Source organism: Colletotrichum orchidophilum (genome assembly GCF_001831195.1).
Source record: "Colletotrichum orchidophilum strain IMI 309357 chromosome Unknown Scaffold_28.1, whole genome shotgun sequence".
NCBI lineage: Eukaryota > Fungi > Ascomycota > Sordariomycetes > Glomerellales > Glomerellaceae > Colletotrichum > Colletotrichum orchidophilum.
The window spans coordinates 231,067-251,469 of record NW_019172984.1 but is presented as its reverse complement, the minus strand read 5'-3'; the positions used below and the strand labels follow the sequence as shown (position 1 = coordinate 251,469).

Sequence of the window (20,403 nt, the reverse complement as noted above, 5' to 3'; positions counted from 1 at the left end):
ACAAGTATTTTAGTAGTTTGCTTGATGGCAAGCTAGTGATTACATGTATAAGCGAGAAAACATCTTGGATTGAGCTCCCAAGAAGCTCAGTGACCATTTCAATCCAAGGAGGTGCACGGACCATTTCAAGATTTCCACCCCCAGGCACCCTGATCCGACATCAACCCCAAAAAATTGCATCCCGAACGAACGCCATCGCCGACCTCACATCTCACCACCTCACCCGCCCCAACTATCCCCGGCCATCCACCATGGCGCCCCGACTACCCCCCAGCTGCCTACAGCTCCTCCGATCGACGACGAGGACGACGCTATCAAACACCTGCTCCGCCGCCGCCAATGCCTCGGCCGTCATCGCCCCACGGCTCCAGCTCCTCCCTTTCACCGCGAAGCGCGGCGTAAAGTACGGCTGGTCGACGGCCCCCAAGCGCAGCAAGCCCGCCCGCTTCAACCAGCCGACCGCTGGCCTCCCCGTCCTCACCACCGGTCCCGCCGCCGCCCTCGCCCGCCGCGAGAAGACGACGCCCCTCCGCACCGGCGTCCTCGCCGTCAAGAAGGGCATGACCGCCATCTACTACGGCAAGAAGCGCGTTCCCTGCACCGTCCTCCAGCTCGACCAGGTCCAGGTCGTCGCCAACAAGACCCGCCAGGCCAATGGCTACTGGGCCGTCCAGATCGGCGCCGGCTCCAAGGAGCCGCGCAACGTCGAGCGGCCGATGCTGGGCTACTACGAGGCCAAGGGCATCGCGCCCAAGCGCCACCTCGCCGAGTTCAAGGTCCGCACCAAGGAGGGCCTGCTGCCCGTCGGCGCCCAGCTGTTCCCCGACTGGTTCCAGACGGGCCAGTACGTCGACGTCCGCTCCAACAGCCGCGGCATGGGCTTTGCCGGTGGCATGAAGCGCCACGGCTTTGCGGGTCAGGAGGCGTCCCACGGTAACTCGCTCAACCATCGTACCATTGGTACCACCGGCCCTTCGCAGGGTTCCGGTTCCAGAGTCCTTCCCGGCAAGAAGATGCCCGGACGGATGGGCAACGAGCGCGTCACGGTGCAGAACCTCACGGTGCTCAAGGTGGACAACGAGCTGGGCGTCGTGCTCGTCAAGGGCGCCGTCGCGGGCCCCAAGAACTGCATCGTGAAGCTGCAGGACGCCGTCAAGAGGAAGGCGCCGGCGCTTCCTTACAGACAGGATAAGCTGAAGGAGCTGTTGGAGGCCAACGTGGACGGCGAAGCGAGATTGCAGGATGCCAGAGAGAGGCACTTGGAGCTGAAGAAGGAGAGGAGAGAGACTTCATCACTTGTATAGATATCGCCCGCCCACCCACCCATGCTCCCCTTTTCTCCCGTTGTTGTTTACGAAGTCTGTGTACTATACATGTTGTACATTTATCACACCCTAAGAGAGGCGCATAGCTTAGGGTCATTATCTCGCCCGACCCGAATTTCAACCCAATGACTTACCACCTTATCCCCATTCATACTTTTAATGACAAGTCCCCGCGAGGTCCTTAGTTGACAGTATGTCTTTCAAGTAACCGTGCTGCTGTGCTCAACCATCCATCCCCACCCCAGCAAGCCTGTCTCTGTCTCACTTGATATTCTGCCTGAACCCCCTCGTCTCCGCCGCCGACACTACAGCCTCGAGGTCGTCATCATCCAGATCATCTCCCGGAATGGACCCCTTGAACGGATCCGTGCCGTCGAGCAAATCAATCTTGCTCCCGTCAGGCGTCTCGAGGCTCCACTCGGTCGTCTCAAATAGGCCCTTGTGCGCCGTCCGGAAGCTCGCAAACTTCATGACGGCCTCGTTGCGCGAACCTTTGACGCTGAAGCTAATGTCGATGCGCCCATGGAGCTGGTTCATCTCGCCGGCGATCCAGGGGATCTGATGCTTGAACTGCACCTCGTCGCCGAGGTACTCGCGCGCCTTGGGTGAGGTACGCAGCGCGTAGAGCGTCGAGGCGATGACGGGGGAGGAGGACTTTTGGTAGTTGAAGATTGCGAGGCTGCTGAGGGCGATGGCGGCGGCGAAGAGGGGGAGGGTGCGGGACCAGCGGAAGGTGATTTGGCTGAGGTCTGGCGAACCCGGGGGGATCAGTAAACGATCGTCAAAGGGGAAAGGACAATGAGGAGAGACAGGCGAAAATTTACCTGGGAGTTCTCGGTCAGCGCGCCGCTCCATCAGCGGTCCTGACCCGGGTTTCGGCGCTGCGGTCGCCCATCTCCTCTGAGCCTGCGCTCTGAGCTGCTGCTGCTGACGCTGCCGTGCGGCGGCGCTGCGCAGCGAAGAGGCGAACCTTCTGACGACTGTGTTTGAGAACATGCTGGAAACAGATTACCGTGGTAGCAAAAGCACCCTTTGAGTGAAATTGGGCTACCGCGTCGGTGAGTGTGGTCGTTTGGATTTCGTGAAGCTTAGGTCAAATTCTCGGGATGCTCCGAATCAGACCATGCAAGTTCGGTCGGTCGATCGGGGTGTCTCGGTGAGCGGGCCAAAGCTCTCTACCAAAAAAAAAAAAAAAAAAAAAAAACCCCGGGGACCTGGCGGAGCAGAAGGAAAGAAGCGCCCGCAATTCGAGAAAAAAGCAATCGATAGCTCTGCGGCCAATCATTTTCTCGACTCAAGACCCCTGCTGCACATGTCCAGCTGGCGCGCGTCATAAGGCTGAGTGGTCACGGTGCCCCCTCTGCGAAAGGTAAGGTAAGCTCCTATTTACACCAGTGGGTAGCCACCTGCCTAAGCTTATGTGAATCTGTCTCCAACAACTCCATCGACTCCAAGACCAAGTGCTTGTGCCTTTAACAGAACGACCATCTTCGCGGAACATCAGCGATCCGCTACAGCCCATCGTCTTTTCGACAAATCTAATATCCAAATGGCGGAACTGGGAGGCGCAGCCGCACGTCTGCGGCGCACATTCCACTATCCCACAGACGACGATTCGGCAGACTCACAGCCAGAAGCCATGGATGAAGAGGGTACGTGAGACACCAAAATCTTCTTTCCCAGGTTTATCTTTCGCTCTGTCTTTCCCTCTCTCTCTCTCACTCTCTTCAAGTCCCTCCAAACATCCACTGACAACCCCCCAACAGAGCAAGAAACCCTCATCCAGCGCCTCGCAGAAGATAACGCCACCCGAAACGCCCAATTCAATACCGCCCTCCTCGCCCTCCCCCTCCTCACGACAATACCCTACCTCTTCGCCCTCGTCCGTCTCTCGTCCCCGCTCACATCCCTCCTCTCCCTCACGTCCCTCCTCTCGACGGCCTACCTCATCCACACCCAACCCCCAGGCGTGACCGGAATGCCACCACTAGACGCCTGGTCCCGACCGAAGACCCCGCGCCCCAGCCCCGCCTCTTCGCTCGATTCGTCGACGTCGTCCATGGCCGGTTCTTCATCGCAGTACCAACCCATTCAGACATCGCAAAGGAGGAGGAGGAGGAGCTCGTTCTCGTTCGCAGAAGAGCAAAAGGGGCCGTTGGAGCTGTACTTGCCCTATCTCAACCTCGGACTCTGCGCAGTGCTCGTTTTGGCGGGCTTGGCTACGAAGTCCAATGAGAATCCTACATTTGCCCACATGGGACTGGGTAATCTGCCCGCTATTGTGTACATTGTTGTTTTGATCGCCAAGGTGGTCATGGGCAGCGTAGATCCGGAAAAGGAGTTGGCCGCACTCAAGTATGGCTTCAAGGGCGCATGAGCTAGCTACGTACATGACTTTATGATGCCGCGGGATTCTATGTCTTTGTTTATTTTACTACAAATACCACGGAGCGGAGGGAGTTACTTTACGACTTATGCTGAAATGACCTACGTATTGTTATGGAGCGCGAACAAGAATGTCCGGAGTCGGGCCACGACTTGAGATTGAGAAGAGTGCACGAGTCTACTCATTTTGCTGACACGAAATTGTAACACTCTATCTACACGTCTATGGATTCGTTGAAGCGCAAAACACCGTGACTTTTGAGAACACCGTCCACCCCCTTGGGCAGCCGCGGGAACGGATCGGTCAGAGAATGTGTCGAGGACGGATCCAGCGACTTGTCTGTGACCAGCGCAAGACCCTGTGACTTGATGGCGTCCACCAAGGCAGGAACCATTTCCTGTAAAGAAGTCAGTAAGAATTCCACCGCCACCGATGTAGGCTCGAAAAGGGCGCAAACATACCAAGAGCCGCGAGCAGCAAATCAAGCCCATGAAGTTGTTGCCTTGCGCAACCCGAACCACCTCCTTGATCGATGCAGACCTTCGGCCATGGCTCTGAATGATGTCCGGCGGAGCCATGACATCCTCTCGTCCCAAATCGTTGCACAGGAAGACGGGGAAGTTGGGCTGCTTCCAGTTGAGTGCTGTGCACATGCTTGGGTTATATGAACTGAACACCACAGAACGAACCGACTCAAGCGACTGGGCTCGCTGGGCGCGGGCGTGGTCAAATACAATGGTGAGAAGAGAGTCAACAAATGTGTTCAGATCCAGCGATGGACCCAGACCCAGTGATCTTTCCTCGTCCAGTGACGGGTACAGGATCTGGATGTTGACATGCATGCCATGCGGGAGTAAAGCCAGCGCCTCGTTGAGAGGAATACCGGCTGTCGCAAGAACTCGATGAACATCCGCGATCGCATCCAGAGGCCTCGTCGGCAGTGATGCCAACTCGGCTCTGCTGGGGCTCCTTGATGTGATCGTATTAAACTGCTCCATTGTCAATCTTGAGATTGGTAGGTCGATCCCTCCACACGGTATCGTCCATCTGGGCCACAAGACGGGCACACCATCGCTGGTGTGCTGAACGAAGAGTTGGACAAAGTCGCCTGACAAACTCGAACCCGTCACAAATGTGCTTGGACTGCGGTCGAACTGGCTTGTCGCCTTCCAATATGTCTCGAAATCCGTGATCTCGAGTGGTTTGCCGTTGAAAGGCTTGATGACCTGGGTGTGGAAGCTGATCTGGCCAATAGCGCGTAACCTCGGATCGAAAAGGGGCAGACAGCACTTTCCGGAGCTGCTAAGCAGCGCTTTGAAGGTGTTAGGAAGGGCCACCGTCTTCGCAATAATTTTCGCGCCGTAGGTGGGGAAAACGTCAAAATCCAGAGTGAATGACTCCAGGTTGTCGATTTGAAAGGAAACAATTCGGGTATCTTCTTGGAAAGGTAGCATGATATTCTTCGGGATGAGATCGGAAACCTTGGACGAAATCGTGAGCCGAGCGGCAGGGTACTTTCCGTCGTGGAAGAAAACCAGAGGCTGGTCCCCATTCTCCTCGAAACTGATCTGGATAACGGTCTTGGTGTCCAGGAAGTTGTGTCCGTACCGGCGCAGTGGTATTATCGGCGGCGGCAGCTCAAGCTCGGGGATGGCATCCGGGTCGAGGGCCATCGGGTCGGGCCCGCTGCTGGCCATCATGGGACCCAGTCCGGGCTGCATGATCATGGGGCTCGCCCTTGTCCTCGCGTTGTACGGAGCAAGCAATTGCATACATTCGAGGTGGCCCTCCCATACCGCATAGTACATTGCCGGCAAGTCCTTCTCATCGACGATGTTGGGGTCTGCTCCCACGTCCAACAACCCCTGGAGGCAGGGAACATTGCCTTCGCTCGCAGCATGGACCAATGGCGTCCAACCGTACAATTTGTCGACCTGATCAAGATTTGCTCCGAAGTTCTTGAGCAAAAGCAGGAGTTCTGGCTTTTGGCCGGATCGAGCTACGAGATGCTGGGGATATAGTCCTTCAGCGTCGGGAACAATCTGTGCTCCATGCTGCAGGAGCATCTCCACGATTGCCAACGAACCGTGCTCGCAGGCAAGGTTCAATGGGACATGATCTGCATCAGAAACCGGGTCGATTCGAGCGGACTTTGCCAGTAATCGCTCTACACACTGCAGATGGCCGTGGATAATTGAATGTACCAGTGGCGTGAAGTTGTCGTGGTCTATGAGATCTATCGTTGAGGTATCCGCTGTAGGGCAAGGTCAGCAATTACGTGATTAACCACGTTGCTTCTTCCTCTAACTTACCACTCGTGAGAGCATCAAGCATGTCCAGGCGTCCATGCATGCTGGCATAATGCAGCGGGACCCTGCCATACACATCGGTACGACTGACAGCAACACCTTTCGCCAGGCCGTACTCGAGAACAAACGAATTTCCGTATATGGCAGCTTGGTGTAGGCAATTCCGTTCGTTGATGTCATCCTCCGACTGAATGTCGACCAAATCCGTGTCGAGAAGAGCCTGTAGAGTCTCTTTAGGCGCTTCGTGGATGGCGGCGAGGAAAGTTCTAGTTACTCTCTCCATCAAAGAAATGTCGGAACCCGAGGATGAGCTAGCAGCCGTCCGCATCCGAACCAGCAGATCCCTCAATGCCTCGATGTTCCCCGAGATGACCGTGTCGAGCAGTAGTGTGTCCGCATCACCTTCGTCGGTTCCGAGCAGGTGCTGACTACTCACGATATGATCACTGCGAGGCTCGAAGCTGACATTGTCACCTTCCGCCCAGGCCCCCAAATCTTGGAGACTGGTTGTGGCCTGGTCGGATAGCTCGCTGATGACGGTGGCGTTGAAGAAGGGCTGCACCTCGACTGCTCTGGAAAGGTAGAGTTCTTTGGTTTTCGACTTTGATGTCTTGTCCCACTTTTTGAGGATTTTGGAGAAGGCGGTTCCGTTGATCTCAACAAATTGCTGCAGCTTATTCAAGTCGCTAGCAAACTGTTGGAAGCCCTCCTCGAGTGTTGTGAACTTGGCTGAACGTCTGGATACACCATTGCGAGATTGCAATACCTTCTTCTTGTCGAGAAGGGTCTTCAGTCGCACTTTGAGCTACGAGAAGATCAGTTTTGACCAGGGAAAGTCGTCATAACAGACAAAGGAAACGATTGCATACCTCTGCCTCCTTTTGTAAGTAAAAGGCGTTGACCTTTTCGAGCTCTCGTTCCTGTCCGAGAGTCAGTAAGTGCGGTGGGAACTTCATCGCACTGACCCATGACTGGATACATACCAATTGGAAGAAGAATGTGGCCTTGTTGGCCTGAAGAGCAGCCTGGGAGTCTATAGATATTGCGGAGCGGAGAGGGTCATGTTGTGCGCTCAGCGTGGGCGTAGCCGATAGTTTCTTGATCAGCTAGTAGCGGGTGTCAGTGGCAATGCCGCATGTGATTAGCCATTGGTATGGGGGCCTGCTCCATTCACTTGCCCCTGACGGAACAGTGTCGGGTACCGATATGACTAAATCCTGGAGGGCATTTTTCCTTTTTGTGGTTTGCATACCGGGCGCGCTCCCAGTACGGAAGAGAAGCGAGGAAATGGGGCTACAACGGGGATCGAGGACTGAGGAGAGAGCTGCCGAAACATATGAGACATACCTTCTTGAGAGCCTTGTAGTTGACGAAGCTAGCGGCATACTCTGGAACCTCAAGCTGGCGCTTCTGAATCTGCTTGCCGAACTTCCTGTTGGGATATCAGCCCAGTTCGCCAATAAGGACAGATCAGGGGGGGTAGCGGAGTAGGGGCTAAAACTGACATATTGGCCCGTGGAAATCACCCGATCCAAAGGTGACGGAACACTTGTGAAAGACCGCAGTATGAGAGCTCTCCGTTACTGGCAAGCTGGCAGTGGAAGTCTGCAGATGAGAACGCTGGATGACAGCGGGAGGCTCTGCCGGCGTGGTAATGCGTCGGCGGCAGGCAAGCAAAGTACCTAGCCACTGATACAGGGGTGCGCTGAGTGGCGTCGACGGACAGCAGATGTGTCCGGAGCAGCTATAAGTTGATGAAGAGAACCGCACGTGGGGGGGCTCTCCAGTGGCGTGAGCTGGTCGGATGAGGAGTTGGGGGAATCAAGGCCCTTGTTGATGATCCTCGAAATAGAATCTGCCGCGTAAACAGGACGAAGGGGTAGAGACAAACGAATGTCTTATTTGAGTTGAAGGTTCGAAGCTGCTGATTGAGTTAGGAAATGGTTGTTTGGGCGAAAGCAGGTGATGACCGAGAGAAGTACGTCGTGCAACGAACTGGCCGCTTGGCCGGCAAAGCATTCAAGTTGCTGTGGCTAAGAAAAACTGAGCACACACAGAAGGAGAAGGAACCCAAAACCAGTGCCCGTAACGACTATAATGTGTAGCGAGCGGGAAGGATAGGAGGTGGGGGTATTCTGAAGCTATCCCGGGTTTGCCTCGGTGACAACCAGGCTCTGAAGAAAGAGGGGCAACAACGCTCGCGGCTCTCATGGCATGGGTATGATCGGCGGGTGCTTTGAATAGGTGCCACAAGTAGGTAATACAATCGATGCCAGATGCTGCGTGGGGACAGGGGGGACGGTGAATGGCTGTAGGTACTGGCTCCCAGTGGATGACAGTATACCATGTCAGCGCCAGTGTCGGTTGGTGCATCCGTTCTTGTCTCCAAACTGGAAAGCAAGGCCTGAGCTGGTCCAGGACCAGATCTAGTAACGGGATGGACGGGGGGTGAGGATAGGAAAACGAGGCACGGCTGGGAACCAGGACGTCGTCTCGTCTAGGATGCTGGTTCCGTTTCCTGCCTTGACTTGGGAAGAAGAGGAGATGATTGCGTCGTTGATGATGGTGATGGGTACTGCGCAAGAGAAGCAGCAAAGCTAGGATCAAGAGATGGAGGATAAAGTGATATGATGTGACGCATAGTGAGGAAGCAAGCAAGGGCAATCGTAAACAGACTTGCACCGATTTGGAAGTGATCACGAGCTTGTTTGCCAGAGTACGGTCATGCTTACCGGGTAAGATGGCAGGTTCAAGCGATGATCAGCTTCAATATATTTTCTTTAGTTGAGAATAGTGCTTTCCGAAGTTGCAGTGAGAAGTGGTCGTGGCGTGTGCGGTGGTCTTGGTGTGGTGTGGAAGTGAGGTCGAATAAGGCAAACCGAGGACCGGCGACATGGAAGAGCTGTCTCTCACGCTTCTGCAAGTCTACGTTATCCGCACGTTGAGGTTTGCAGGGCGGCGGCAGTAGGAATGTCGGCGGTCTAGATCTAGATTTCGAGTTTTGGGGTGGTGAGTGAAAGGTGAGATGCGACTCTGGGACTAGAAGAGGTCCAGGTTCGGAGATGTGAACGGAAGCGCTGCCGTGTGTACCTGACCTCCTTCTCTTTCTCTACCTAAGGTAGACCGACAACGTTCAGAATCGATGGGCCAGCAGGGCAGTGGCAGAGGCAGTGGCAGTCAAAGTCGTGAAATGCAAATGGGTGCCAACCGGGGTCTTGGCCAACCATAGTATCGGTCTGTCCAATGGCAGAGCTGAGGGGGGCCAGCAACGGTCCAGCGGGTGGGTCCACTTGCCTACCCTGGGTCTGGAGCCCCTCCCCTGTCCACTTGTGTGGTGCGGGGTACCTTTCTCTTGTCACTCCTGTCACCCTTGCGTACTGAAGACGACGTAGCACCTGCAAGAACTACAAGAAAGAGCTGCAAGAGCTGCGAGAAGCGGAAGGGATCAAGTGTCAAGTGTGGCTCTGACCGTTTGGTGGCCGGTGCCATGCCGTTTCGACGTACTTGGAAAGTCTCCCAACGTCGACGACGATGAGATCCAACGAAACCTCTCGCTACCTACCTCACCTTACCTACCAGGTCTGTCGCATCTTGCGCCTCCACCGTCTTCCGACCTTGTCTGTCTGGGCCAACATCATAGGGAACATTTTCAGCATACACCTACCTACTCGGGGGAGTTCTCGCGCCATCTCGGGAACGAGGAAAATAGTTAGACGATCTGATCCGTCAAATGTACCCGCTTTGTTACTATTCAAACAATGCGTTACGTCCGGTAGTGTATAATATCACAGAAACTGAGCACGTGTGCAGTTGCCCATGACTTCTGCGTGGATCCTGGAAGGGTCGGAACGACAGTATCCCATGATTCCTGTCAGGCAACGCCTTGTCTCGGGTCCTGCTATTCAATAGCCGCAGTCGTCACCAGCAGCACGAATACCTCGATAGGCGACTGCAAAAGTCTGTCGACAACATGTGCCTAACAACATGTACTTAGCCTCAAGGAACACCCGTGGAGTCCCATCCCACCCACATCTGCGCTTGATTCGCTGCCCCCATAGCTAAGTCTTCAGACCGCCAGCCAATGACGGCTCGCATACGAACCACGTTTTTCTCTCGACGTGCCAAGGACGAGGCTGAGAGGTGTAGCAGACCACTGCCAAAAACTCGGGCGTCGAGCCATTGAAAAAAGAAATTGTCCATTTTCATTGTTTCCCTAGTGAAACCTCAGTTTCGTCTACATCTGCGTTGGTCCTCGAGCTAAGGTTTATTTGTAGGCTGGATGGATCCGAGATTTTCTTTTGGACTAAATCCCCTTCGAAACGGGTCAACCTGGCGAAGCCCCCGTACGGCACAATAGGCTTTCAATTTCACCGAGATATCCCGCTGCGCAGTGCTGCTTGAGTAAAGACAAATACGGTTCTGAACGTCCGACTCCATCCATCTGTTACCGGCGGACTTGCCTGGCCTTTTCCAAACTGCTTTGGCAGAGGGTATGGGGTGCCCTCTCAGTTCTAACCGCTTGGAATGCTTCACGCCCAGACTCGCAGTAGCAGTAGCAGTAGCAGCTCCAGCATCCTGCATCAATACGGAACCAGCCGGAGTGGTGGGCAGAAAAACCACACCAAAACTTCCCCGTCCAATCAATGCGGTGCGGGGCATTCAAACCCGCGAGGGACATCCAGCGTGCGACGGCCACTTCTCGCTCTTCGGGCTCGCTTCACAAACCGTCGTGCGAGTCCAACGACCCAAAAAGTGGGTGAGACGATCCCAGTCCGCTGTTCTTGACGGGGTTTTTAACTTGTTGTTGTAAACCCTTTCGAATCAAAATGCTTGTTTTTGTCGGAAAAGGGAACCAATCAGCGAAAGACTATTATGGGGTCTATCAAAGCCCGAGGATGGAATTCCGATCGTCGAGCATGGAAACTGCCGACGTAGCCATGGGCCTTTTTTCTTGGAGCATCTCGCCAGTGAACAGCAGTCGAGGAACGCTAAGCAACTCAACTGGGGCCTCCTGTCGCCGTGGATCGTCCATACCTAGTAATTACGATGCGGCTGTTCGGGGATGGGAAGGCAGCATGGCGGGGCACATCAGCTGCATGCTACAGAACCTTGACGAGTTGGCATCCGCACTTAACTTGGGGACCTGGCAACTGAACATGCGTGAAAAAGCCGCGGCACCCATTTCCAGCCGCTGCTTGCCGCGTCAAGAACAACAAATAAGCTCACGACGTACGAACTCGTCCTCGCAGAATGCGCCGAGATGATCTCATTACGTCAGAGGCCGATCGACCAACAAGGGTCTTGTGGAAGTGGTCCTTGTATGCCTCGGTGTCTACTCACCCGTACATTGCCATTATCACGCCTGTTTCTATGCATGATCCGCGTAACCATCCTATTTATTCATAATCGGCGTTCCAATCCACACCACCGCCAAGTCGGTGAACCGGCCTGGTTCCAAAGCGGCAATAGTAATATTGCGGAATACTTCTCAATTTAGATGTCCTAACTAGAGGTACGTTTCCTAGTGAAATGAAAGGGGAATCACGAAATCCCAAGTTCGCCATGCCTCCCGAGACCCCCCGTTTGCCAGGCTGTCTTGCCTTGTCGCTCAAGCCAAAGGGGGGGTTTTTGGATATCTGAAATGAAAGTCTTGTGTCAACGCAAAAGCCGCCTTCTCCTCAGATCACAGTCACGCCGCCGCTGTTGGTAGCTCAGTTCTTCTTGGTGGCAGCAGCAGCACCCGCTGCCTCGTCGCCCTTGGACTCGACGAGACTATCCGCCATTGCCTCCGCGGCGGCCTTCTTGAGCCTCTCGCTGTCCTCCGAGCTGGCGTCTTTGGTAACCTTGCTGGAGGCAGCCTTCTCCTTCGCTTCCCGCTCGTCTTCACTATCGCCCAAGCTGAAGGGGTCGTTGTCGCTGATGGGGTTCGGGTCAACCGTCGACAGGGGCTGCCACTTGCTGGCCTTGGCCTTTGAGCCTGAGAGGTCTTCAGCAGAGCGCCTGGGCGACGAGCCGTACACGTCGATCTCTTCGGCGCCTTCTCTGAACGCAACCTTGCGACCGTCGTGAGACTTGGGCGACTTGGAGGGTGGGGGAGGCTTGTAGAGGTCAGGGTTCGACAAAGGTCTGTTGTTGTCGCGGAGAGGGGCTGGTTTGCTGTTAGCGCGGACCCATGACAGTGAAAAGGGGGCTCGCCGCCATAGTGTCAGACTCACTTCCGTCAGCGGTGAACTTCATACCCGCAAAGTCGTCGCTTAGCACCTGAGGATCGGCGTCGTATCTCTCGTAATCACCGCTCCGACGGCTCGACTCTCCGGGTCGCCGGGCACCATACTGGCCCTGGCCCTGGCTTTGGCCAGGTCGCTGGTGGCTGGTGTCGTCCTCATCGGCAAACTCCTCGTCAAACCTCTTCTTCATTGTAGTGATCCAGCTGTTGACCTTGCCCTGCGTCTCCACGAATCCCTTGCGTAGTTTCTCCTGAATCACCGGCAACTCGTCGTCGAAGAAGTTGGGCTCGCGGTCCTCCGCGTTCGGCCTGGGCTCGAGGCCAGTCTGCTGCCTTTTCACACGGCCGCCGCCGGTGCCGGGGCTCCGGTTAGAAGTTCTAGCCTCGTAGCTGCCGACGTTGTCAAAATGCTCCGCCAGCTGTCGCGCATACAGCTCGTCCGCCTCGAGCTGGGACAGCTGCGCGCCGCCTTGGGGGCGGGGAGGCTGAGGAGGGGGTTGTTCGTCGGTGGTCTCGTGCTGAGCCGCATCGGGGTCGGTCATTTCTGTGTGTAACCCGTCAGTACAGAGCTTGGGGGAGCAGTGACGGTCAGGCGATACACATACCCAGGAGGGCATTGAAAGCAGGGTCGATCTTTCCGCCACTAGCTCTCAAGACCGCCTTGATGACGGAGATATCGATGCTGGGGAACGCCTCCTTCAAGATGTCCTCAGTCTTCTGAGTCTCGCCGGAGGGCCTCGGGGGCTTTGGTGGGGCCGCTTCGACAGCGGGTGTCGAGGACGCCATGTCGGACGAGGTGGTGTTGTTGGTGGTAGCCTGGGATGTAGGAGCCTCACCGCTGAGAACACCTGTTTCTTGGACGTCGTCGTCGTCAGATAAATCCAATGGTCGGACTGTTGTAGGCGACTCGGGCCCGCTCGAGGAAGTAAGCTTGTTCTAGAGATTGCCAAAAAAGAGATGAGGTGTCAGTCCGACAGGGTACATCCGCATGAAGTTTGGGTTGTTTCGGGACGGGATATGCGCACTGTTTCGATGGGGGCAGACATGGCTACTGTTCGTCGCTCTTTTTATTCCTTCTCCTCGGCAGTGAGAGCTTTCAGCTTGAAGAGCGGTATGGTGTAAGATGAAGTCCCCAGGAAAGAAAAGGAGGAGCAAGCAGCGCTCAAGGATGGGGTAATTTGCTGCTTTCGCGAGATTGTTCGTGCAAGGACGTTGGAATGCGCGCGCCCGGACGGAGGGGTTGAGAGAGCTGGCGAGATGACATTAAAGTGGGTTACGAAGCTGATGACGCCGCGCCTCCTTGGGGAACTTTTAGGCGCCAGTTGAGCTTAAAGCTAAGCCACAATCCTGCCGCCACAATTGGTCTTTAGTCCAGGAATAGTAATTGGAGAGGAACCATATGCGCCCGTCTGGCGACAGCTGGTCACACTTATCTCACCTCAATTTGCAACCTCCAATGTCGACAGCCACTGGCAAACGAGGCCAATTGTGTGTGAGTGAGGCCAAAACACACTTACAAGAGAAACCGCCAGTCAAAATGAGATATAAAAGGTGAAGAGACTTCTGACTTACAAGAAACCTCTCATCTGAATGATAGATGCAAGGTCAGTTACCGGAATTCGAAGGAATAGTCACCATTTTAAATAAACCTTTCACTTGATTCTAACCTACATACAGTATCTAGTCAATAGCCAAGGCTTCTTACAACGATGGCAGACTTTGATCTCAACTCGGCCTTCATCCCGGCCCTGCACAAGCCATCAGCCCTCCTCCCCATTGCAAAGCACCGCGAGGCCCTGCTCTACCTCATCGAGACCAAACAAGTCACCATTGTCGTCGGCCAGACCGGCTCAGGCAAGACCACGCAGATCCCCCAATTCCTCGAAGCCGCAGGATGGTGCTCAGAAGGCAAAGTCATCGGCATCACGCAGCCGCGCCGCGTGGCAGCGACGACGGTCGCGCTCCGCGTCGCCGAAGAGGTCGGCTGTGAGATCGGCCAGGAGGTCGGCTACGCCATCCGATTCGAGGACCTCACCTCGGCGCAGACGCACATTAAGTTCATGACGGACGGCCTGCTCATCAGGGAGGCCCTCGTGGACCCCTTACTCACGCGGTACTCCGTCATTATGGTTGACGAGGCCCACGAGCGCTCCATCAGTACCGATATCCTCCTCGGCCTGCTGAAAAAGATTCTGAAGAAGAGGCCTGAGCTGCGCATCATCATCAGTAGTGCGACACTTCAGGCCGAAGAATTCTTAAAGTTTTTCACAACCTCCCCCGGGGATGAGCAGAAGAAGCAGTTGACCGTTCCGGAGAACAAGGATGGAGAAACTGGCCCCGACGACAACGACGAAAAGGGTGCAATTATCAGCTTGGAGGGCAGAACACATCACGTCGACATCCTCTACCTGGAATCACCAACCGAGGACTATGTGGAAAAAGCAATCTCCACTGTCTTTGACATACACACAATGGAGCCCGAAGGTGACATACTCGTCTTCCTCACAGGCCGGGAAGAGATCGACAAGGCCGTCCAGGCCGTCGCCGACCGCCTGCTGGACCCAAATCAACCTCGGGGCCAGCAATCACTACAAGCGTTACCTCTTTACGCGGGCCTATCAACAGAACAGCAAATGTACGTCTTTGACAAACCTCCCGAGGGCACGCGGAAAGTAGTCTTCGCGACCAACATTGCCGAAGCGTCCATCACCATCGACGGCATCGTCTACGTAGTCGACACGGGCTTCGTGAAGCTGAGGGCCTACAACCCGCGAACGGGCATCGAATCCCTCTCCACGACGGCGATATCCAAAGCCTCAGCGTCTCAGCGCGCCGGCAGAGCGGGACGCACCCGGCCCGGGAAGTGCTTCCGGCTCTATACGGAAGATGCCTACCTCGGCCTCCCCGAGTTCACCGTCCCCGAGATGCAGCGCTCCAACCTTGCGCCCTTTATACTGCAGCTCAAAGCCCTCGGCATCGACAACGTTCTACGCTTCAACTTCCTCAGCCCGCCGCCCTCGGAGCTGATGGCCAAAGCCCTGGAGCTCCTGTACTCCCTAGGCGCCCTCGACGAGTACGCCAAGCTGACGAAGCCGCTGGGCTACAGGATGGCCGAGCTTGCCGTTGAGCCGATGATGGGCAAGACCCTGCTCAGCGCGCCGTCGTTTGGGTGCCTGAGCGAGATCCTCACCATCGCGGCCATGACCAGCGCCGGCGGGAACAACGTCTGGTTCCACCACGACGGCGAGAGGAAGCAGATGGAGATTTCGCGGAGAAAGTTCGCCGCCGAGGAGGGCGACCACCTGACGCTGCTCAACGCCTACCAGGCGTTCGTGACCAAGGGCAGGAAGGAGTCCAAGTTCTGCCGGGACCACAACCTCAACTTCAAGACCATGACGCGGGCCGTCAGTATACGGGCGCAGCTGAAGCGCTACCTCGAAAAGTTTGGCATCGCCGTCGACAACGAGCAGGAATCCGGGCCGGGCCTAGCAAAGTCCCGGCAGCAAGACAATTCCACAAAGGCGGAGCAGATCCGGAGGTGCCTCACGACGGGCTACTTTGCGCACGCGGCGAGGATGCAGCCGGACGGCACGTTCCGCAACGTCTCGGGCGAGACGACGCTCCACGCGCACCCCAGCTCCCTCATGTTCAACCGCAAGGCTGACTGGGTCATTTTTCACGAGGTCATGGAGACGGGCACAAAGATATACATACGGGACATCACAAAGATTGAAAAGACTTGGCTGGTGGAGTACGCGCCGGAGTTCTATCAACTCGCGGGCGGTTCGGCGAGCACGCGAGGCTGAAGCTGAAACGCGGTGTAGGGCACTGGGTGAAGCAGCATGAGAGGGGTAGGGGAAGGGGGCTTGACAAGTTGGCCGTCGTACGAGGCGGAGACGAGACGAGATTAGGCGGCGGGGGGTTCGATGAGGCTGGGCAGTTGGGAGTCTCGAAGGAGCGAATGTTATGCCGTATTCTAACATGGCTTTGAGTTACCTACTACGTATACCATGGCCACATGGTCGCAGAGCCTCACAGACGGTACAGGAGGCAAGAGGCTGTTTCAAACTTCGGAGTTTCCTGAGGGATGAAATCTCAGTGCCTTCGCAGAAGGCGGATACAATGTAGAACAGAGACATTGGTTCACACGGCTCAAGGCTCGACCATGTGTTGCGGCAGATTTGACGATTCCAAAAAAGGGCCGGATCGCTACCGCTGTCTTTCATAGGGCGGGCCTAGTGCAGCTGTCGGGCAGTGTCTACTGCAAGTTCATGGCGGCGTCGCAAGGCTCAAAATTGACCCGCCGGTCAGGAATCCAGAGTGGGTGCTCTGGCTCTCAGTACGGGGCGCTTCTACATACATTAGGTGATACGCACTTTGTACGTACATAGTGGTAGGAAAGGAAATTGTGCCGAGAGACACAGCATTATGAAATACATCCGTGTAGTAGCCGATTTTACGAGTGCTGCAGAATGGAGTGATAGCGGCCGAACACTGTGCAAGGTGATTGGCAACAGCGAAGCTCGAGCATATGAAAGGATGGGGCAGATCAAGATTTCTCGGCCAATGACAAGCTTTGGAGGATCCACCGAGATTAGCTTAATTAATCGACTAGGGGCCCACTAGGCCTTGCCAATTATGATTTGGACTTTTTTGACTGGTTTTGTCAAGCCAGCAATGGGATTGACTTTTCTCGTCATCATCAGCGGCTGGTCTAGCCAGTTCAGAGCCGCCCACCCCTGAGTCCTGGGACGACATAGGGTTGCTGGGAATTTGAAGCCGACAAGTGTTTGAGTAGCTTCATTGTTCTCGCACTCGGATGAGGTGACATTGTCTTATCCGGATGGCACGTGAGACAAGACATACGTCTATGCTTGTTTCTCTGGAAACATGCGTTTATAGACACGCAGGCGGAGCGATTCTGCCTCTCCTCATGTAGAAGAACCCGGCGGGCCCGGCGGGGACATTAGAACGTCGGTGAAATCAGGGACTGTCTTGCAAAAGGGGACGAGTTCTCCCCTCCTTTATACTATGTAGCTTGGCGTCAGCAAGGGCTAGAAACCCGATGGGGGTCATTCTCGCGCGACAGAACCGGACGAGAACCGATTAGCAACGGGCCATGGCAGACACCTGGCTCAACTTCTCAGGGAATGGAACAGCAATGCATCGCGATGACATGCGAGTCGCGACCCGGAATCCCTCGATTATCGGTGGCGGCGGGAAAGGTTCCAGATGCGATGCGCTGAGCCGGACAACTGCCGCACGTCTTTTTTTCACCGGCCCCTTAACCCGGCCCTCCGTTGTCGCTGCATGGAACCCCCGTAAAAGGGGACAGGTGCGACGCGGCGAACGCGTGATGGGAAGCTGGGAGGTCCCGGTCAAGAGGGGAGCCTTTGTTTCCTTGTTTCCTTCTGATTGAACAGAGGTGTTAACCCTGAATGAGGTGAGTGATCGTCGCTACTACGGTACACTAGAGGTGCTACTGGGATTGCCCACCCCCACCTAGAGCCGAAATGACGGCTCGAGATGCCGCGTCGGTGTTGTCGTAACTTGTTGCTGCTGCTTTTTGGTAAGCTTAGCCTGTTGTGCTGTGCGCTTATCTGTTCGTTGTTCTATGCAGAAACGCTGATCAAAGTTAGAAACCGTGCGCGCGATTTAGAACGATTATGTGCGGATACAGTGATAAATACGTAGACTACGAAGCAAATTCCGATGCGGGGCGCGCAAGTAAGGAGGTGCGTAGCACCGTTCAACGACAGCAGCTAAAAGTAGGAGCTGCAAGGCCTATCTCTGCCTCTCATGGGATGATTTGTTCGAGAGGCGTCCTCGTTGAGTGATCCAGCTGGAAGTTGGACCAAAATAGGCAAGCTGCTATGGGTAACCGGCGAGTCAAAGGAAAGAGAGGAGGCATAAACTGTCGTGGATCGCGAACGCGCCAGCGGGGAGCAAGGTGGAGAGCGGGTGGGAGCTCACCGTCCTCGATGAGGTTATCAAAAGGGTTCAACTTGACCCCGGGGGTGCCCGCCTGCCAGGCCGTGACAACCTCACTCCTTGGCCCAGAGGTGTCGCCGGCGTCGTAATCGTCCGGCACCCCCCTTGGTAACATCCGGGCCCGACTTCAAGAGGAGAGACAAAGGACCCGAGCCAGCTTCAGGTAACGGCTCCAATCTCGGTAGAGACCTGGCTGGGTCTGGGCGTGGTTTCGCCCACGAGACAGTCTGGGCTCGAGGAGTGTCGGCGGAGTCTCCCGGTGTTCATTGCATAACAATACGCAAAGTGATTTCATAACAGCAACGATGAACACATACTGGGGGTATCTGAGACCAGTCTGGGTCCAGAAACAGCGGCCGAGGATCTAGAAGCCACTGACGCCACTAGCTCAACGGGAGGATTGGTTAGCGCTGGTGGTGAGCTGCGGTGTGGTTGTTTTCTTGTGCGTGAGCGGGCAGTGAACAAGTCGCAAAACACTTCGTTTTCCCGTTTCTTCCCAATATCTTCCCTCTGTGTTTCTTCTTCTTCTTCTTCTTCTTCTTCTTCTTCTTCCATCGGTCAGAATTGAATGGAACACAGTGTGGAGAAGGAGCCAATGCTTTGGACGAAAGACCGAACAGCAAAGTGCTGGGACGAGCTTGAATAGGGCCTGGCCGTTAGGAGGGGAGAACAGAAATCGATCGTAAGAGCAGTAATCTTCTGCACGGTGTCTGTTGACCGTGCTGATGCTGCTGCTGACTGATATTGCTCACCGTCCCGTCCATCCAATTTGATCCCATCTGATGAACGACCTCCACCCGCCGGAGCTGTCCAAGGTACTCGGAGGGGCGCGTTCCTGCAGTAAATCCCTGCGCTAGACAAGGGGAGCCCCTGTAGGACCATGCGCTTGTATCGATTTTAGTGCAACGCTCTTGGGATGGCACAGGCAGCATTAACCAGTCAGCGGTCGCCCGTACCTGACTTGCGGCTACGCTGTACGGCTACGCTGTACGGCTCAATGAAATGGTTGGATGTGGACAGCGCGGGTAGGAAGCCAATGACGCGAATTGACGATGGCGTGGTATGCGGCGTTGTAGTACATTAGGGTAGGCCGAAACAGAAACAGCGACATTGAGAAAGATGCAATGGCAACGAATGTGGTGAGCAAAAGGTCGTCAGCAGCTAAATATGGACAACCAAAGCAAATAATCGGCATCTTATGCTGGAAAGAAGATAAGAAAGAAAGAGAGAAAGAAAGAAAGAAGAAGAGATCGAATTGTGCCGTGCTGCCCTCTGCTCGGACCAGGGGTAAAAGTCGCGCCAGCCCCGGCTCATTTGAGGAAATTGCTTTTCATTCGCCCGTTTCCACAAAAACCGTTCTTTCCAACCCCGGTCACTTATCCTGGACTCCCAGGTTGACAGGCACCACCCCCCCTTTTCATCATGGGTACGTACCGCCCGCCCACAATCCACTGGTTCCTCCCCCCTTCTGTCCCGAGTCCCCTATGCTACCTACTGAATAGTAACTCCATTTGATCCAATGGTGGCACTCTCTCTCGTGCCTGGCGGTAGGACGGCGTGGGATGCCCACGACGGGCCTAGCTATTGTCATCCCGGCGTCTTACAAGGTCCAGGCTCATGGTCATGGGTCAATGTTCAAGGTTCTCTCTCCATAGTACAAGGAGCAAGGCGCAAAGGAGCAGAGAGAGGAGGCAGTCGTCCAGGTCCAGGTCCGGGTCAAGGCCAGGTGCAAGAGTCGCTGTCTCGTTGGTCGGTTGTTGCTCAATCTCCTCCTCCCCGTTCACTCGTTGGCTCGTTTCGCTTGACCTGCAGCCTGTCGCTGCTGTGGTCTCCTTCGCTCCCACTCTCGGATCTCTTCTCACCTCTCTTTTGCTCGCCCTCACCCCCAAAAGGGACTCACTCTCGTTCCTCTTTCCTTCCGTCCCTTCCCCCCCATCGTCGGTCGTTACTCTGATCTTCCTCGGCCAGTGACATCCGCCGACTTTCCACAATCCAAACCTCTCTGCCTGCCAGCGGGCTCGTCACTCTTTTTTTTGTTTTTGGAACATCGTGGATTGTGTGAATGGATCAACGGACCTAACCGACCTGTCAAACTCGCAAGTCGTTCTTTACTCAACACAACAAACCCAGAATTTCCACCGACTTATATCCTCGGTGGTTGTCACT

At 55.3% G+C, this 20,403-nt stretch overlaps 6 protein-coding genes across 6 annotated transcripts; 3 read left to right on the top strand and 3 right to left on the bottom strand.

Annotated features, from left to right (window-relative positions):
* Positions 1-251: 251 nt before the first annotated feature.
* Positions 252-1,304, top strand: CORC01_04356 (50S ribosomal protein L3; the record flags this gene model as incomplete). Its single annotated transcript, XM_022616004.1, has 1 exon — positions 252-1,304. One exon carries the CDS (start codon positions 252-254, stop codon positions 1,302-1,304), a length of 1,053 nt encoding a protein of 350 aa, XP_022477519.1.
* A 282-nt stretch (positions 1,305-1,586) lies between these two features.
* Positions 1,587-2,321, bottom strand: CORC01_04355 (cytochrome oxidase assembly; the record flags this gene model as incomplete). Its single annotated transcript, XM_022616003.1, has 2 exons — positions 1,587-2,074; positions 2,150-2,321. 2 exons carry the CDS (start codon positions 2,319-2,321, stop codon positions 1,587-1,589), a joined length of 660 nt encoding a protein of 219 aa, XP_022477518.1.
* A 553-nt stretch (positions 2,322-2,874) lies between these two features.
* On the top strand, positions 2,875-3,702 carry CORC01_04354 (uncharacterized protein; the record flags this gene model as incomplete). The annotated part of the gene is made up of 2 exons (XM_022616002.1): positions 2,875-2,977; positions 3,092-3,702. The coding sequence occupies 2 exons, from the start codon at positions 2,875-2,877 to the stop codon at positions 3,700-3,702; spliced, it is 714 nt and encodes a 237-aa protein (XP_022477517.1).
* A 223-nt stretch (positions 3,703-3,925) lies between these two features.
* CORC01_04353 (ankyrin repeat protein nuc-2) lies at positions 3,926-7,527 on the bottom strand (the record flags this gene model as incomplete). Its single annotated transcript, XM_022616001.1, has 7 exons — positions 3,926-4,108; positions 4,173-5,965; positions 6,024-6,825; positions 6,890-6,940; positions 7,004-7,126; positions 7,368-7,448; positions 7,522-7,527. The coding sequence occupies 7 exons, from the start codon at positions 7,525-7,527 to the stop codon at positions 3,926-3,928; spliced, it is 3,039 nt and encodes a 1,012-aa protein (XP_022477516.1).
* Positions 7,528-11,731: 4,204 nt separating this feature from the next.
* On the bottom strand, positions 11,732-13,292 carry CORC01_04352 (CUE domain-containing protein; the record flags this gene model as incomplete). Its single annotated transcript, XM_022616000.1, has 4 exons — positions 11,732-12,168; positions 12,236-12,790; positions 12,852-13,182; positions 13,272-13,292. 4 exons carry the CDS (start codon positions 13,290-13,292, stop codon positions 11,732-11,734), a joined length of 1,344 nt encoding a protein of 447 aa, XP_022477515.1.
* A 663-nt stretch (positions 13,293-13,955) lies between these two features.
* CORC01_04351 (helicase associated domain-containing protein) lies at positions 13,956-16,052 on the top strand (the record flags this gene model as incomplete). The annotated part of the gene is made up of 1 exon (XM_022615999.1): positions 13,956-16,052. The coding sequence occupies one exon, from the start codon at positions 13,956-13,958 to the stop codon at positions 16,050-16,052; it is 2,097 nt and encodes a 698-aa protein (XP_022477514.1).
* Between the last annotated feature and the right edge of the window lie 4,351 nt (positions 16,053-20,403).